This window comes from Balaenoptera acutorostrata, chromosome 1, assembly GCF_949987535.1.
Source record: "Balaenoptera acutorostrata chromosome 1, mBalAcu1.1, whole genome shotgun sequence".
Lineage (NCBI taxonomy): Eukaryota > Metazoa > Chordata > Mammalia > Artiodactyla > Balaenopteridae > Balaenoptera > Balaenoptera acutorostrata.
In genome coordinates, this window is record NC_080064.1 from 176,829,511 (window position 1) to 176,848,259 (window position 18,749).

General features: G+C 53.0%; 1 protein-coding gene across 2 annotated transcripts in view; it reads right to left on the reverse strand.

Moving 5' to 3' along the window:
* Nucleotides 1–4,615: 4,615 nt before the first annotated feature.
* Nucleotides 4,616–18,749, reverse strand: part of LOC103001799 (calpain-2 catalytic subunit-like) — a 40,965-nt gene continuing 26,831 nt past the window's right edge. Inside the window, exons 7-16 of one of the 2 annotated variants that reach the window (XM_057541180.1) lie at nt 18,416–18,501; nt 17,428–17,502; nt 16,570–16,730; nt 14,113–14,282; nt 12,452–12,463; nt 11,193–11,404; nt 9,833–9,869; nt 8,819–8,884; nt 7,496–7,553; nt 4,616–6,288 (exon numbers count right to left, since the gene is read on the reverse strand). In XM_057541180.1, the coding sequence (XP_057397163.1) occupies nt 6,233–6,288; nt 7,496–7,553; nt 8,819–8,884; nt 9,833–9,869; nt 11,193–11,404; nt 12,452–12,463; nt 14,113–14,282; nt 16,570–16,730; nt 17,428–17,502; nt 18,416–18,501 (933 nt within the window). In that variant the 3' untranslated portion in view covers nt 4,616–6,232. Of the gene's footprint in view, nt 6,451–7,495; nt 7,554–8,818; nt 8,885–9,832; nt 9,870–11,192; nt 11,405–12,451; nt 12,464–14,112; nt 14,283–16,569; nt 16,731–17,427; nt 17,503–18,415; nt 18,502–18,749 lie in introns of both variants that reach the window. The other variant, XM_057541176.1, reaches the window with a different exon arrangement.

The window sequence follows — 18,749 nt, forward strand, 5'->3', positions numbered from 1 at the left end:
ATAGTTATCAACTCTTTCCCCTTGGCTGGCAGACCCTCCCTTCCACTCCCTTCATCATTCCCACCCTTATTCTCACTACCAAACCATTAGGAAATCACAAAGAAAATCTGTTCCCAAGAGCCACGGTGAAGCACAGAGGCTGGCTGGGCTGGCTGATCAGATCAATGCCTGTCAGAGGCGAAAAGGCTGGTGCTACAGGGAAGACAGAACCAAGAGAAACTGCTTTTGGCTTCATGCTTTGAGACTATGTGTGTGTGTATATCTCTCTGGTAGATCCTGGAAGGCGAGCGTAGTGGGAGAATCAATTGTTTTCAGCGTCCAGAATGTGTCAGATACTCATGGCGTTTGAGGGTGGGGGATGAGAGAAACTCTAAGGCACATAACCTCATTTTTCATACTGCTCCCCCTGCATCTGACTTTGCAGAGGGGAATTCCTTAATTCCTCACATCCCTGACCCCCTACTTGGGAGACCCCAGTGCCCGGCATACACTGTGTAATTAACAAATGTCAGCTGGCTGAATGAGTGCCTTTGGGAAGTGGGTGGTTGTTTACTGAGCATTTACTATGGGATCTCCTCAAATCAAACCAATGAGAAAAGTATTGTTTTCAAGTAGGTTCAGGAAGGTTAAGTAACTTGTCCAAGGTCTCACATCTAGGACTGTGTGTGTGTGTGTGTGTGTGTGTGTGTGTGTGTGTGTGTGGTGGAGGGAAAGGGGTGTACAAGAGATTTGAGAGTCTCATGGCATCATTTTTTGTCATTGCTCTTTTTTGCAACTTCATCAAATCTGAATTTATGAATTTGCAGAAGCTGAAGGGACTGAGTGGGGCTGTCCCTGAAAGTTGGAGGCAATGAAAACAAGGTTGGGGGCTTTCCAAGTGGGTGCTTGATGTAGTACATCTCCTGTAAAAACAGAACTTGAACTTATGTACACACAGTAGGGAAGAAGACAGAAGAGAGGACGGACAGGAAGGCCCCAAGATCTTTTGCAGACGTTTATAACAGCCCCTTCCCTGAGATCCAGGGAGAAAGAAAGGCACAAAAAAGCACAAAGCCAGGTCAACTGTTAAAAATTATTTAATAGAAAGTCCAATGTCAAAATGTAACAATAAACAAAAATACACATGTATAAATATGTATATATAATTAGACCTGTATACCTTCTCAGACCCTTTTCAAATGAAACAGAATCATCATCATATCTTGGTGGTCAAATCAGAAATAATATTCAAGCGACGTGGACCCACTTGCGCTGTGGGGAATAATAGTACTACTGAAGAACTTTGAGGGTTCAAAGAATTCCAATCATGAGAGAGCTGGGGATATTGCCAAATGTCCTTTTCTGGAGACCCAGAGAGGGAATATGAGCAACCCCATGGCTCTGTACAGTGTACCTGATCTTTTCTTAGCACCTATAGCCACTACTGCCTAGGGTGTCCACTCTCCTGTCGGATGGGGTTTTGAATTGTTTAAGTTTATGCCATTTGAGAGTTTGCTTGCCCTGTCTCCCAGATTAGAATCTCCTGGGGATTTTGCTTTAAGACCTTCCTATGCTTCAGGCCAAGTGCCAGCACAGTAGTTTGGGATGGATGCCGTCAAGGTGTGAGGATTTGCTCTTGAAATGGTGGTTGGTGTCCAAAGTGGCTGTGCACATATTAATACTAGGGGGCACCCAAACCCTCAGGGCTTCAGAGTGAAAATACCAGAACCTCTGTCTATAATATTTTGTATCTTATTCTTTAAAAATTTCTATGTTGTGCACTTTAAAAAATGTGCCTAATGTTTTAGTACAGAAGTATATGAATATATACTTTAAATTAATAAACATACGGGGGGGGATGCATCTCACAAGGTTTTTGCTGACAGCCACGTGTGGTCCAAACAGATGGGCACCCACCGCTTTACAGAATTCACGTGCACGTGGAGGGCTGGGCAGGCTTCCCTGCGGGGCTCCCACGCCCACCTGAGGAAGCCTCTGCAGGTGCTCAGGAGAGCAATGCGTCAAGATGATCTCCCAGACCTGAAGGAGAGCTGATGTCTCCTGATCCTGCCACTAGATTTTCCTTGAATGTAACGCCTCATCCTAAATAAAACACAAATGCCCTTGGGAAGAGCAAATACACAGCCACTGACACCTGGCAGGGAAGCATTTTGATCTCTTCCTGGTGATGGAGAGGGAATTGGACCAGGGCAGACAATGGGGAGAGGGTGCCCTAAGGCAAACCTGGCCGTATTCCATGACCACGCCCCGACCAAGGGGACCTTCCAGGACCTTCATTTTAAAGTAGGTGTATTTGAGGCCAAATATTCTGTCAGTTTCCAGCATCGTGATTACTACAGGCCGAATTCTAATTAAAACGTCTAGGCTGGTGGGATAGTCGCGTGGGAACCACAAGACACAGAATTAGAAATTCCTCAGTAAGGAGCCAGAGGAGTATCTGGGAAAAGAGTAGGTGTTTGAGCAACAATCTTTCCAAGGGTCCAGAAGGCTGGTGAATATGCCAGGCTGCACCCAGGAGGGCAGGTGTGGAGGTCTTGCAAAAGAGGTGAGCCCCAAGCCGTCCTCAGGGCCCTCTGGGGTCAGGAGACCTGAGCCCTTCAGCTAGGAAAACTGCCTTCAGCCCCCAGTGCCTCCAACTCCTCACGGAAATTGTTACCTATTGTGGCCTTTTCTTGAGTTTCTTGCAACCATGCTGCCTCACAGCTGGTATTTTGATTCATCTAATTCTTTTTCTTCTTATAAAGTCTCTAATTATTTGTCTGGGGGCAAAGGGAAGAGAAACCCAACGCTCTGAGCTCTGAATAGGTTCTTTGGAAAACCTAAAAGGCACCGCGAGCTGTCTGCACAGAGAGACTCTGTCTGCTGTCTCTGAGCCTTCCCTGCGTCACTAGCAAAGAGCGCAGGGCTCCAGGGGCCTCCCCGTCCCCACGAGGCTCACGGCAGCTGCCTAGGCTTGCGGGTATTTTCCATGTGCACGCGATCCATCTGTGCTTTTTTGTTTCTGTTTGTTAACTCCCCTTTCTTTGGCAGGACACAGGTGCACACTGCAGACACGGCAGAGGCTCGGCCGCCAGGTATGACCCAACCCGGGGAAAGGCTGTCCAAGGGAGGCTGCCCTTCGGTAGAATGAATGGAGACCTCACACCCCCGAGTTGGGAAGCCCTAGGTGGCTTCCCGTGTATTTATCTTAGGGTACACCCTCATCCCGGGGTCTTGGCCGCCTTGTTCCCAAGAGGTATTTTTAGCCTTGGTGGTTCTACAGCCAGGTCAGGATGACCCAGAGCTGGCCCCTGTATGTCTCTAAATCCAGCCCAGGTTAAAGCTCTTGAAATCAAACACCTCTGGGGGAGAGGACAAGGAGCTGGGGGAGGGGTGGAGGAGACACAGGAATAAATCATCTCAGCGAGCAACCGTGTACCTCCACGGCGAGGAGGGAAAATCTGGTCCTGATGGGGATCACACTTACCTCGCTGGGTGGCCTCGGCAGTGGGCTTCAGAGGGGGCAGAGCGTCACCTACAGCTCTCTTTATGCCCCCTGGGCTGGGTCACTGATTGCCCTGGCCACGTCCCTCTCTTCTCCCTCCTCAACTCCTAGCTCCAGCTGCTTCTCTGCACACAGGCCCTGACAACCCACGCTGTCCCTCCTTTGGCCGAGCGCCATGCTGTCCCCTCGGCCAGGAAGGCCCTTTGCAATGCTCTCCCTCAGGCCTCTGACAAACTGGAGCTTTGATGTCCCCTCTTTTAGGAAGCCCCCGATTTCCAAAGCTGGGCGGCTGTGCTTCTGAGCGCCTCCCACGGCACCCAGTAATTCCCTGCAGCGGCACTTCCCACACTGTCTTCCCCACTAATGGTGGGCTCCTCGAGGGCGGGAGCTGGGCTTGGGTCAACCGTGTATTGCTGGGGATTAGCTCAGTGCCTGGAGTATACTAGGGGCTCCAAATAATCTGTCGAATAAATGAGTCCCCGACACTGGAAGAGGCAATGCTAAAGATGTTACATCTGGGCCAACCTAGACGAAGGGGCCCCAACCCCAGTCGCTGGCGTCCCAGTGCCCCAGTGGAGCTGCTGAAGTGCCACGGTCAGGGACATACTGGCTGAGTGGGAGAGCGTGTGAGAAACGCTGGGGTATACGGCTAGACCTGGCACGTGTCCTGAGGGATGGGTCCTGTATGTGCCTGGAGCTGGGAAAGGCTGCCAGAGTCCAGGTTAAAGCCCAGGTGAGTGAAAGATGCTAGTGGCAGGCATCCTGGCACGGAGAGGGCACAAGACCTGACGACCAGCAGACCTTCATCCTCCTATTCGAGTCTAACTCAGACTTTCGTGAGAGTGATCACTAGCTTTTCCTAGTTTGGTATTATTATAATTACACGAATGCTTTCCTAGACATTATCTTAGAGATTACAGTACGGCAAAATGCAGCTCTTCCTTGAAGTACTTCACTGATAAAGTAGTTATATATTTTTTCTCCATGTATCTTTCTGTGGGGGGTGTGTGTGTGTGTTAGGAAATTGATCCAAATTTAGAGTCCTATAAGGCAGCTGCCTTGTTCTCCTCCAGGAAAATAGATACGGAAAAGCTGGCTTGCAATCTACTGCGAAACTTTCCTTGATCACTTGACTGTCAAGGGAGAACAGTCCTTGAAGATCTGGACTGAAATGCCAGAAATCAGGGGCTGTTCTATCACTTCTGGGTCTAAGCCCAGGGGTCCCCGAGGTTCTAGAGCTATTCTCAACCCTAGGGACCCTAAGGCGGTTCTGGCTGAGTTCACGGTGTTCTTTTTACTGCCTCTAAGTCTTACTCAATCAGATGCAAAGCCTTGGGCTAAAAACAACCCCTGGAAAGGAAAGAAGGGAGAATTCAGAGTAGAGAGGGAAGACAGCATTAGAATAAGGCCTTTGGTTTAGGGGTGAGTCTTGGTGAATTAAAGCAATTTCTCTGGCTTCCAAGAGATAAGAGCCATTTCCTACATCATCTTGAAGGAATTTGACAGCTACCATGTCAGAAAGAGGCAGGAATCTTGACAACAGTTTTCATAAGAAAACTGGACATAGCACCCCCTTGACACAAGGAAATTCTTTTGATTCTTTCAAGCTAAGTAAGTGAGGGTGGAGGCAGGGCCCCTCTAGGCAGCACCTTTAACAGTTGCCATGGAGACATGAGTCATCTTCTTTAGAGGTTGTGCCTTTAGAAGCAAAGAGAGGAACTCTGGGGAATTCTTGGGCTCTTCTGACCTTGGAACAAATTAGTTAAATGCCTATCCAAGTCACTACATGACTATCTAAAACATTTAAGGTCTTGAAAGAGATTCACATCTAGTTTCAATGCTTAAACTAGCCTGGAAAATATAGAGGCCCCAGTCCAAAGATCAAAAAGAGATGTCAAACCCTAGCTCACAAGAAAGGATTTCAAGTTAATGGTCCAGGTATTGCCTTTCCTCCACCTTTGGAGATCAGACTCTCCTAAACTTCTCCGGAGGTTAAGGCTTTTCACCTTAAAAAGATGCATCCTGGGATGAAACAAGCCTTGGGACCCAGGAAAGAAATCAGAATACTCAAAAGCCTGTTCTGGTCACATCTGATACCTAACTGCAGATACCAGCCTCCTTCTCCACATGCTGAAAGGATTCCAAGGAAAGAGATATGCGCCTGAAATCCCAAAGCCGTTCCCTTCTGGGCACTAACACCCTGCTGGCCTCTCCTGGTTTGTTTGTAGCTTTATCAGATATAGGAAGGCCAAGTAAAACACTCCCCATGAGGAAACCAAGCTGGTGGTGAGCCAAGGAGAGATTCTGGAAAAGGGAGATGCCCCCAAAGGGCTGTTTTCACAGTGTCGCATTGCAAAGGGCATAGTAATAATAAAAAAGAATAGGAAAACACTTGAATGACATCTTTCCTTCTTTCAACACGGCCATTTATGTTGGATATAGGAATTCTACACTTAAGATACACCACTTAGAACATGGGGGTAATAGGTTCACTTCCCAGGATTACTGTGACAAGACAATTATAAAAATGCCTAGCACAGTTATCTGACAATGGGGCTCAGTGTCCCTGGGTTCATGACAACCACACAGCTTAACAGCCTGTGACCTCACTCGTGCCTGGTGGCCTCGAGGGTAAACACCACGTCTCGTCACCCCCAGATCGGAGGAGGGGGGCCGAGGACCAGGGTCTGCCTTGGGGAAGTCCTACCCTGGCCGCTGGACCCCGTGGCTGCAGCTCTGCGAAGAAGCTCAAATGCAGCCGTTCGTTTGGAGGCCACAGGGCATGGATCGGTCACACGTGGTTCCTGTGAGGGACCACATGCGTGTCGTTCACGTGCACTGTGATGGAAGACCCCACTGGCCTGGATCCTTCTTTGGCTTCAAGAGGAGGATTTTTATCTCTTGGGGTTGGGCCAGAGTGAAGTCCACGGGACTTCTGGAGACCATCCCCAGGCTGACGTTCAGACCTGACGGCATACGCTCTCATTTAGGGTCCGGGCTGAGAACTCCTGACACCGTACAGACCCCTGCTCAGTGGACTGCTGTCTTATCAAAGCAGCACAGTTCTGGTGATAACTTGAGGGGGAGAATAGCAGTGTGTGTGGGTGTGTGCGTGGGTGTGTTCTCCCCACCCCCTGCAGCGGTGATCAACACTGGGGAGGTGGACAATCCATCCTTTGATATTTTTGGCTTAAGAAACAGTTTAACCTGAAAAGGTGCGTGAGGACCATGGCTCTCCAGCTCCTTCTCAAGTCTCCACCCAGTTCTGTCCGTTCTTTTTAGATGCCCATCAGCCTGGGCTGAGAGCAGTCATTTCTGGAGCTTTGAAGCCACTTGCCTGGCCTACTGGCTCAACTGAAGTGACATTTCTCCCATCAAGAACTGCCTCGACCAGCCTCCCTTAAACACACATTTGGGAGATGAGCCTTTTTAATGCCATCCCCTTAGCTGGAGTGGAAGATGGACCACTTATTTTTCCATTCCGGCTCATCAGTGAGCTGTCGTCACTCTGTCAGTGGTTCCCCACTAAATACAGCCCGGAATCCAGGGATGGGGATGCTTTCTGGCTCCCATCACGCTTTTTCTTAGCAATTAATCATCATAAGAGTCACCGTATACATAGTCCAGGCTTTGTGCTAGGCAATTCCTACACGTCATCTCATTTAAGACATTCAACCACTCTGAAGAGGTTAAGTAATAATATGCCTATTTTGCAGATAAGGAAACAAGAGTCAGGGAGATTATCTATCTAACTCGGTTTAGATCACAGAGCTAGTAAGTCATGGAAACCTGGATGTGATCTTTGACCTCTAGACTCCAGAAACCTTCGCCCTTTTTGATCACATCGGGGAGAACCTCCTTCATCCGGTTCTTTGGTGGTGACGGTGGTATTTAAGCAGGAGTGGGAGTGACGGTTCAGCCACCGCCGCTGAGCCGGGGAAGGATCCCCGCGTCCCCTCACGTTGCAGGAGACGGAGCGGGATGAGGGATGTGCGAGGAGTGGGTACTTACGCTTTGCCAGAACTCTCCTCAGGATTGTCTGCAACTCAAAGGCAGAGATCTCTGCATCCTGTGGACATGCAACCAGAGCGTCGTTATTGGCTCCCTTGGGGCTGGTGAAGCACGGAGCAGCAGACGTGTAACGGGTGTCTGCTCTGGCTGGGCCCGCGAGGCGCGTTAGAGCTGGGGTGGGGAGGGGTCTGTGGATGTGCATTTCTAACAAGCCCCCAGGAAACGCTGCTGCCGCCCCCAGACCACACTACAAGGAGCACAGCCACAGCCCAAGTTTTTGATAGTGTTTTCATGCACAATGTGCTGCAGGCAGAGTTCATTCGCCATTGCTCTGCTGTAGAGAATATAAAGAATACATTCTCCATTCTACCCATGTCTGTGGTCTTTTGACTCAGTTCTCTATACCCTTCCTCGCACCCAGCTTGCCTTCCTCTCCCTTTAAAACCCAGATCTGGCTTCCTGCAAAGCTGGTTGGGACCGGCTGTCTCCAAGAACTGGCCCAGCGCTTTTTCTGTGGCCCTTGATGCCAGGGCTCCTCAGATGTGGTGCAGGTACCTCTGTTCACGTACATATATTGTGTAACTGGGGGACAAGCCCCATTATTTAAGACCAAGACTGACATTGTGCGTTCTTGGGGTGTGTGTGTGTGTTTCAATCAGTGGGGAAATATGTCTCTATGATGCCCCTTCCCTTAGAAACCAGGAGGGAGGGAGGCAGACAGGCAGGCGGAGGCATGGAGCCGGTGGCGCCTGCTTTAGCTCTGATGAAGAGGCCCAGGTAAGCCGACGGTGGACACCTGAGGGAGCTAGTGTCCCCCACATGTGGAGGAGAATGACTTTGGAGTCATTGGAAGAAGAGACCTGCTAACTTCGTAGTGGATGGAAGCCTAGATGCCCCAGGGATTTCTTTTTTAAGAACAGGGAAGGCTGACACTCTGTTGCTTGCATCCTTGAGATTGAAAACCCTCCACGTCCCCAAATATTTTTGTGGCAATCAAAGAGAGGCGGCTGAGTTCCACGTCTCAGTTGCAGTGGCACAGAGCAAACAAAACAGCCACAAGGAGAGGCCCAGAGTCCTCAGGCAGGAGGATCACAGCCAGAGCCGACCCCACCCCCCCCACCCCCCCACCGACAGCAGAAGCCCCTGGCGAGGCCTCGGGCAAGGAATCTGAGCGGAAATCCCAGTTACGTTTGTCATTCCTCTTTGCTTTTTGTTCAGTTTGTTTCCTCTCCCCCCTTAGACTGAAGTCTCCTTGAGGACAAAGATGGTCTCTTCCTTTGTGTCAAGCAGGGCGCACAGCACAGGGGTTTGGGGAACACTTACCTCCCCTGCCAACTGGGCAAACAGCCTCCTGAATCCATCATCGATGTCGTCCTCGCTGACATCAATCTGGAAGGCGAGGCACGGAAGTGAGACGCAGTGACACGCAGTGACGCAGTGACCAGCAGGTGCCTGGTCTCCCTTCTGGGGCGGCCTCCCCTCCCCGCTCAGTTACCCTCTCTCCCTCTCTCAGGCCTGAATTCTAAGGTTACCGGGATTGAGACAAAGGACAGTGTGAGGAATTAAGGAGTTTTTTTTCCAATTAAAACACATAAGAGGGACTATAAACTATGTGGGAAGGAGTTACACTCTAATTTCTCACATAGGCATCTTCTCCAACATTCCACCAAAATGGCCTTTTATGATCTCACTAATGGGGACTCAGAAGTGTAGAGACTAGCTGGCGTGGTCTGGAACGACTCTGAACGTGGTGAGAGCACAGCCGTGAGGCCCTTGGAAATTGTTCCACGTCTCACTGAGTACACGGAGCTCCAGCAGCTGAGGAATAACGATCATCAAGCCACTGCGGGCACCAGGAGGGAGGGAGGAGCGCTCCTTCCCATTTGCGTGCTTTCCTTCCTCAACTCTGGACTCTTAGGTTGGGTCTGAAATTCCTGAGCCATAGTCCTCAAAGCCCTCAGGATTTACCACTGAATCACAACTCCCAGAACTCTAGGGAACCTGAAAGATCTTGTCGTGCAACGTTTCCATTTTGTTGATGAGAAAACTGAGGTCCAGAAAAGGGAGCGACAAGACCGCCCACTGCTCAGAGCAGCCTGGTGTCCCGTCCCCCAGGCACCCCGTGCGTGCGGGCTACATGCAGGGGACCGTCCAGCCCCACGCACCGGCCACAGCCGGGGCAGGAGGCGCTCTCGCACCCCCAGGCCAGGGCCGCACCCTAGTTTCAAGCTGTGCTCGTGAAATCCTGGGGGCCTCCTAAACCCTTGGGGTTATTTTCTGCTCCACTGCTCCTGGGTTGTTCAGGACAGAGCGGGTGGGGCTCAAGCAGTACGGTACCTCTTCAAGGTTGGCCTCGATTTCATCGTCGACGACTCTGGAAACAGAAGGAAACTGTGTGTTACTGAAAAGGGAGTGTTGCAGAAATCCCGGCTTAAAATGGAACTGCGCCGTTAAACCCAGCATGGGGTGGGCACAGGGGGGTTTTCTGCACCCCAAGTTTCTGTGACAACACATCCCCTACTGCAGAAATTACAGTTAGAAATGATCCAAGGAAGTGTCCTGGCTAAAACAACTTGGAGAGTCAGAACTGTTTTGTTTGCTAGTTTTCAACCTCCATCGAAGAGGACAGGCTTCCCCGGTACTACGGTGCTGGCGCTCTGGCCTGGAGGCACAGCTCGTAGGTTCCCTCTGAAACGCTCTGTGCCGCCATAAATCTTCACACGGAGGATCATGCAGTGTACCCTGCTGCCTACCTGCTCTGCCGAGGGTGGGAGAAGGCAGGGAGGCCTGGGTGAGATTTCGGCTGAAGCTCGGGCCCTGGTTAGTTTATCCCACACACAGTCCTGTGTGCAGGGCTGGGTCCTTCTCCACAGTGAGGGAAATTCCTTCTCTGCCGTGCACTGTCTTGGAGCCCGGGCGATCCCTGCTCCTCCCTCCCACTGCCCCCCACCTCCATCCCACATGGATCTGAGCATGTGGCACAAGGTCAGAGGGGGACACGGCAGCTGCCACGCCCCCTGCTTCCCACACCCTGGCCCTCTGGGGCCCAGCCTCCTATCAGTTCTAGAGGGTTCTAGGGCCTTCCAGTAAATCTTGTGCTTAAGTTGCCCAAGGCTGATTACATCTCACGCAGTCAAGGGCCCAGCTGAACAGACACGGCTGAGGCAGCAGCCGTCGTGAATTGAGGCCACGCTGACAGCGGTGTCAAGGGCCCAGCTGAACAGACACGGCTGAGGCAGCAGCCGTCGTGAATTGAGGCCACGCTGACAGCGGTGTCAGCCAAAAATGGTCCCTGAACATCGGGGCTCCAGTGAGGAAGCGGGAGCCCCTGCAGACCTCGTGACTGTAGCGGGGAGAGGCTCTGGGGACATCTGAGGGACCGCTGGGATTGGCACTTAGACCCTCGGCTCTGCCAGGCTGGTGGGCTGGGAATGCAGGGATTCAACCAGCACTGCCCCAAATGACAGGCATTTGCAATCTGCTCTACAGCCATCCCTTTCTCATCAGAAAGATCCCGAGTGTCTATTTTCTTTGCTGACCCGAGGACAGCACTAACGTTCTTCGACACCTCAAGTCCTCACACTAAGCCTTCGAAGCGGGCGGGTACTATAGGAAAAAAAGCTGACGAGCAGAGGAGTGAGGGGGCCCAGGCGGGTCAGGAACAAGGGGTGGGGACGAGGAGGGCTGAACGACTTACTGGTAGTCGGCTTTCTTCTCGGAAAAGACCCGGATGCAGAAGTCCCCGTCCTTGTTGGGCTCGAAGGTGGACGGCACCAGGATGTACTCCCCCGGGGGCAGCTTGAAGCGGTTGAGCACCTCCCGCAGGTTGATGAAGGTGTCCGACCGCTCCCTCGCTCGGTGCGTCAGGAAGAAGTTCTTGCTCAGGTGGATGTTGGTCTGTCCTGTGAACTGGTGAAGAAACGGGAGCAAGTGGGAGTGGAGGGTGGAAAGGGCTCCAAGCACCGTCCTCTCCACTCATCCAGACAAGAGGCTCACAGCGACAGCTCTGCATCATCTGAGATAAAAAGCTAACTTTCTACCCCAAACAGGAACTCAGAGGCACACACGGCAGGGGACCCACATTCACCCCCCGTCTTCAGATGCCCCATCGCTCCACTCGGACAGAGGACCTCAGCCTTCCCCTCACGACTCAGGGACATTAAAGTGCCCTCGGCCGGGATCCACTCAGTTCTGTGTGGTATAGACACACTGACACAAGCAGCCAGGACCGTGGCGAGGAGGGGGCCCAGCTCTCAAACGTGGGGTGTCAGTCCGACCACGGCATCCACAAAGGCCCAGCACGCCACCAACTGCCCTGTCCTGTGTGTCGACTTGAATAACTGTGGCCTTTAAAAACACACACTGCGACTGTGTGTCTCACCTGCTCAGTTAAGCTGAACTGTGGGCCTACTAAGTGCTCTCACATATCACAGTGCATCCCAATAGTCTGGCGAGGTGGAGGGTTGACCAGTTTTACTGACGAAGAAACTGAAGTCCAGAGAGGACAGGTTACTTGTCCAAGGTCACACAGCCTGCAAATGGCAGAGCTGGGAATGGGGTCCAGGCCTCTTTCTGTGCTCCCCCATCTTCTCCTAATACCACCGCAGGGCTCATCATTTCCCTTTAGGCCTGTTTTAAGAGGACTCCGGGAAGAGTCTCCTGCAGCCCCAGGACCACGGACCCTCCACCCGGGACTAAATGTGTGCAGTGGCTTTGCCAGGTCTGGGGAGACAGCACGCCCCGTGGTGACTGCCCCAGCTGCCTTACCCTGTGCTTAGACCCTGGGATCTGGGACCTGAGCAACCTCACCAGGGCCCAGAGGGGCTGGGGACTGGTCCTTCACTGCCACCAGCCCCTGCCCAGGCTTCACAAGACCCCGGAGCCAGCAGTCTAAGCCTCTTCCTTGTTGGTGAACCTGAGCCCCCAGGGACGGCGGCTGACGCGACCCAGACGTACCTCCTCTGGAATCTGCAAATAAAGGAGAACACGCTGAATTCAGACTCTGGAAAAGCTCCAGAAAGAAATGTCACCACTGAGATGGTCTCCTTTGCTACCCACCTTTCTCTGTAGCTTTAGCAATAGGAACTAAGTCAACCCGGTAATTATTTCCCAAGGAATTCAACGTATTCCCACATTAAAAAAAAAATCTTATGAGCCGGCAATAATGTGCATGAGCCCTTAGCACCGTTCTTAACTTATAGAGCAAGAAACCGAGGCCTGGAGCTGTGAAGTGACCTGGCTGACCTGTCTGAGGTCACCCAGCTGCCTGTAGCAAAGCCCACACCCCACCCTTGTCGCCAGGGAAAGCAGGGCTGCAGGAAGCAGCACAGGGGCTGGGAGCCAGCAGGTGCTGGTTCTAAGCTTCTGCCAGCCACATCCATCCATATTTCCTCAAGCAAGTCATTTCCCTTCTCTGGCCTCAGTTTCCTTATCTCTAAAACAGGACCAAACTATCATGCAGGTCCTTCTCGGCTCTGAAAGCCCATGGCTGGATTTCCAAGTCTGGGCTGTGTGTCACAATTCAGTCTGCATTTTTCTTGCAGCTATTCTGTCCCAGATCTGAAGTCCTCAGCTCCTACTTCAGAGACTGAGAAGCTTGGAATTATGTGCACTTTTAGAAATGATGGTGCTTGCCCAGCTCCACCTGCTGGTGAGTGAGCAGGCAGATCGTTGCCCCATGGGCGGCAGCCGCGTTTCCCTGCTGAGTGAAGTGAGCAGACAGCCTTCTCCCCGACACTGTGTCTGACTCCTACATGCCGTGCTGGGAGCCCGGCTCTCAGGGTTCGGTGGGAGACCTGATGTGTAGTATTTCCATGCTGTACATACCGCCCCCTCCCTGCCATGGTTGTTTTCAGGCTGCCCACGTGACCTCACTGAATGTTGGGCTGGGAAGAGTGGGCCAGCTCCAGCATATCACTGCGGCCCACCCATCACACCAAAGTGCACCCCACTTCAGCTGCTCTGAAGTCTTCCTTGCACCCCTCTTCTCCCACTGCTCACCCCAGGCCAGGAGCAGCTCTTCTCTGTGCGGGAGAAGGGAGAGGGAAGGGGACCGGGCCCAGCGTGTTGGGTCAGTTGGTTTGGAATGAAAGGACATGGGGGCAGTGAGAGCGCCTGTGTTGGGTGCGGGGCTCTACCCGGCCGAGCCCTGGTGGGAGCAGAGGACCAACCGCTCCCTTGCCCCGAGGACGGGCTCTGCCCAGCGGGACGGGACCTGCTGGCTCAGTTCCTGCCCTCACAGTGGTTCCTGACATGGTCCAGTATACTCTGCCCTCATCTTACATCTGTTCTGTTCTTCGGAGATTGGTGGCCAACCAGAGTGCCAGGCCTGGGGGAAGTGAGAAGGGACACGGAGGCCATTTGAAAGAGCGGGACTCGCCGGAAGCTGGCTGCAGGGGAAGGGGGTCTCCTGGTGACCCAGACCAATTGCAGGGACCTCCCTGCATGAGTCTCTTAAGACTGGCCCGGCCCATGGCTTTGCTTTTCCTTGGCCAAGCTCCCGGCCTGGGGTCCCATCTCCAGGTCTGCCTCTGGGGTTGGCCTTTGTCGCAGGGGCTGACACGAGCCAAGGAGGAAGGGAAGGAGGAGCCCCAGCCCTGTGGACGCCCCTCCCATACCTCATAGATGCCGAAGCCAATGGTGTGCATGTCCTCGCCCATCTTTCTCTGCCGCCGCCGGTGCTTCTGGATGAGACCCACCAGGAAGGTGCAGCCATTCTCCCCGTCCTCCTGGTCCTCGTCCTCCTCCTCCAACTTGATCAGGTACTGAGGGTTCATCCAGAAGGTATCTGTAGCCAGAAGGGGCCGGGGTCAGTCACTCAGAACACAGGAGCCCAGCGTGAACAGGTGTGCATGGGGGGATGAGGCGCCGAGGCCGCGCTGGTCTCAGGGGTTGGAGGCTGCCCGGAGGGGGATGAAGATGGGCAGGGGGGGATGGCAGGGCAGAGGAACCACAGACCAGGGCTGGGTGGCAGCCCGTCCGGGTGGGAACAGGCCATGAACAGCGGAGGGCTGGGGGTTTGTCTGAACCTTATGGGAACCTAAATTAGAAACTCCCCTTTGCAGTTCTCTCTCGCTCGCCCTCAGGCTGGCCGGGCTTGGGAGGCATTCCTCATCCTGGAACAGGGTGGTCAGAGCTGAGGCCCAGATCTCCTTTGGCTCAGCTGTGATATCTCCCCGTGGTATCTTCCCCTCACCAGGCTCTAACTCGGGGGTCAGAGATGGCCCAACTGGCCTGGCTGGGGAGACTTGGGGACTAGGTCTGCATCCCCCTCAATGAACCCAGAGGCCAGGAACATCCTGTGCACATTCTCAGCCTCTTGTTCTGTGTCCCCGTCCTCCTGGGCCTGTCCCCTTGCCCACTCCCATGGTGTCTCTGCCCTCCCCACTTTCAAAACCTATTTGCAGGAAGGAACTGAGATTCATTCAGGTTAAGGATAATTAATGTGATCTCCTTCCTTTCCCTAACAACATTCTACTTGTGGAAATAAAGGTATCTAGTGTAGGGTTTGGCAAACTACGGCTCTATGGGCTGCTGGCTGCCTGTTTTTACCAATAAAGTTTTATTAGAACACAGGCATATCTATTCATTTAAGTATGGCTGCCTTCGGGCTACAGCAACAGTTGAATAGTTGCCATAGAGACTAGATGGCCCACAGAGCCAAAAGTGTCAACTATCTGGCCCTTAAGAGAGTTTGCCAACCCCTGATCTAGTGGGTAGGAGACACAGTCTTATCTGAGGCAGAGGACCATCCCAGCACCTCCGGAACTTGCTTGGTGGCTGCATACATGGCCTCAGCCATGAGGTGAAGGACTAAAAGCACCAGAGCTGGGCTTCCCTGGTGGCGCAATGGATAAGAATCCACCTGCCAATGCAGGGGACACAGGTTCGATCCCTGGTCCAGGAAGATCCCAGATGCCACAGAGCAACTAAGCCCGTGCGCCACAACCACTGAGCCTGTGCTCTAGAGCCACAACTACTGAAGGCCACGTGCCACAACTACTGAAGCCCGCGTGCCTAGAGCCCATGCTCGGCAACAAGAGAAGCCACCGCAATGAGAAGCCCGCGCACCGCAATGAAGAGTAGCCCCCGCTTGCCACAACTAGAGAAAGCCTGCACACAGCAACGAAGACCCAATGCAGCCAAAAATAAATAAATTTAAAAAAAAAAAAAAAAAAAAAAGCACCAGAGCTAGAGGCACCAATCTGCTAGTCCCAGGCTGACTACTTGCTCTGTGGCCCAGGTATGCCACTGAGAGCCTCGGTTTCCTCATCTGTAAGAAGAGAATCAATATATGACCATGACTTGCCACTGCAGTACTTAAAGACTGACTCCACAGTCAGACTGCCTGGGTTCAAATCCCAGGCACAGTCAAGGCTGTGTGGCCTTGGGCAAGTCACTTAACCTCTCCAAGCCTCAGTCCCCTCATCTTAAAGATGGAGATGATAATAAAGTGCCTGCCTCAGAAGGCTGTTGTGAGGATTAAATGGAGTAATATATTAATAAATCACTTAGCACAGTTCCTAGCACCCAATGTATGTTCCATAATTGGCAAATGTCATCATGATGGGACAATTTCTGAGTGGGAGAGGGCAGAGGAGGACTGGGCCATCAAGGCAGAAGAGTCAGGGGAATAAACAAAAGATAAACCAGAGGAGGAATCCTTGCCCCCATCTGAGCAGGACCCCATCAACATCTGCTGAGTGAATTGGGCACAAGAGGATTGCTGGGCAACAAGCAGGGCCTGGATGTGCAGAGGCCCAGTGGGTGAGGTCCCCCTGCTGGGCTAGGCTGCGTGGGCTTCGTGTGGATAAAGTAGCCCATGGGTATGAAGCGGGATTAACGCTGCCTCAGTGGGCGTCGGGGAATCTAGGGCCTGGAGAGGAATCACAGAAACAGCACGTCTTGGGTTCTGTGTGGGCAGGGAGGCAAGTGAGTGCAGAAGGCAAGGGGCTGAGGAGACAAGAAGCGTGTTGAGGTGGAGACGCAGGGAGAAGAGGCAGAGGGTCCTGGTGGGTAGGAGCGGCCAGGATGGGGTGCAGCACTCCAGGGTGGGGCGGTGGCAGGGTGCTCACTCGGGTAGTTCCTGCAGCCGCCCGCGGTGGAGCCCCGCCTCCAGTTCCCATCCATCTTGGTGAGTTTCCACTTCTTGTAGGCGTCACTGGTCAGCGTGTCAGGGGTCAGGTTGCAGATCTCCAGGCGGGAATAGTGCCTCAGGAAGTCACTGAAAGACATCCTGCAAAAGGACGCAGCACCCAGGTTACCGGAGGACACACGGATAAGCCTGGACCTTCTGCCCAAGGCCAGACTAGGACCCAGTCAGGGCCAGGCAGAGCTGCTAGGAGACAGCACCTCGGGGCCACATGGCCACCAGGTCCGCCACTGGAAGGTGCCAATTCTAGTCCTGGTGCTACCACCTTCTAGCCAGGTGACCTTGAGCAAGTTACTTAAGCCTCTGTGAAACTCAGAACTCTCATCTGTAAAAATGGGGGCCACGTATATCAAATGAGACGAAATACGGCTGCTCATTTGGTAAAATGCTAGTACTGTACAGACGTAGGTGGTCCCAGAGTAGCACAGACACAGCCGCGTGGGCCCACTGCTACTCTCCAAGGGACCCATTTCTTGAGGCCTGGGGATGAATCTCTAGGAACTGGTTGGGAGAAAGGCCCATCTTTCCCCTCTTTTCTCCTGGGACCTGAACATGCCTGCAGGAATTCTTAGCCTTGTCTGCTGAGTTGCTCAGCTTTGAAACCCTACTGCTGAGATGGACAAGTTGAAGAGGTTCAAGAATTTTTTTGTTCAGGGTCTTATAGTGAATTTAAAACAACAACAAAACCAGGATCCCACGCCCCTGCTCCCTCAACACGATCATCTCACTCCTTTTCTAGTAAAGATCAGACACCTCTTTCCCTAAAGCCTAAGGATCTTACCAGAATTCCCCATCTTCATGCTGTCTGGTCAGGCTTTCCCTCACCTCAGGGTCAATAGTTGTCCAGTTTGGGCAGCTGGAAAATCAAGCAATGGGAGAGGCATTAGAAACTAGTGCGGGACGATGACTTCTCCCCAAGATGCCCCAAAGTTGAGGACCGGGGACGTGCTCTCCCACCTGAGGGCCCAGAACCCAGTACGGGAGAGGAGTAACACACAGGTGGCTGAGAGGTGCAGGGCAGCAAGGTGAGAGGATACATTATCCTGGAAGATGGTGGCAAGGAAGATTCCAGAAAATGAACACAGCCCATCAGAGAGACATGAAGTAGCATCAGTGGCCCAAACTGAGATGGGCCTGTCAGCTCTTTTAAGGGGTGGCTGGAAATTCGATGTAGGGGAGGGGGCGCTCATCTTGGCCTCTGCAGCTGACCCGCAGGCCCTGGCAGGCGTCTCTATGCCATGGCAGAGGCTGCCAGGGAAAAGGTGAAGAACTGTGGGTGCTGGGCTGTGGAGGAGGACGGGGAGACAGGAGCAGAGCAAGACCATGAGAGGGGCTCACAGAGTTCACCCCAGAGAGTCGAAGGTCTAACGGGCCTACCAGGAACCCTGGACATCAACGGAAGGACTTCTCTCTGGTCATAGACACAAAGTTTACATCCTTGGGATAGAACGAGTGCTTGGGGGAGGAAGGGTGTATTTTTTCCCTGAAGATCCAATAGCAAGGTGACGCCAAGCTAGGGAAGGGAGGAACCATGAGGTGATGAAAGGATGAGCATCCCAGGAGCCCTGGGCCTTGTAAAGGCACCCAGATGGCTGGAGTGCACTGGTTAAGAGCCTAGAGGGCCACCAGCCACAGGGGTCCCACTCGGGGTGGCCTGTGCTCTTGGGGCTTTATTCTCACCATGGCTACCACGCCCCCCCTCTCCTCAGCTCCCCAGAACCCCCTGGAAAGAGTGCCCCTACCCCAGCTCCCGACCCTTCCCTCCTCACTCGTCGTTCCACTGCCCGGTCCACTCCACCTCTCCCCAGGGATTCCGGATGCGGATCAGCTTCTGCAGGCTTCCTCTGCTTTCCACCTGCAGGAGGGGTGGGTGAAGGAGAGGGGAGAGATGTTGAGTTCAAGCCAGGCCTGGAGGTTCTCCGGCCCAAAGCCCCTTTTTCTCCATGAGCCAGGGGCGGGAGGCGTCAAGTCCATGTAATAAGGGGGATCACGAAAGGGAGAGAGAGGGCCTTGACTCCCAGACCCTTGCTGCTGCTCAGCTTTGGCAGCTCCCAGGGTCTGGCCCTTGGAGGACCAGGGCTCTTTAACCTCTATCCCGAGTCT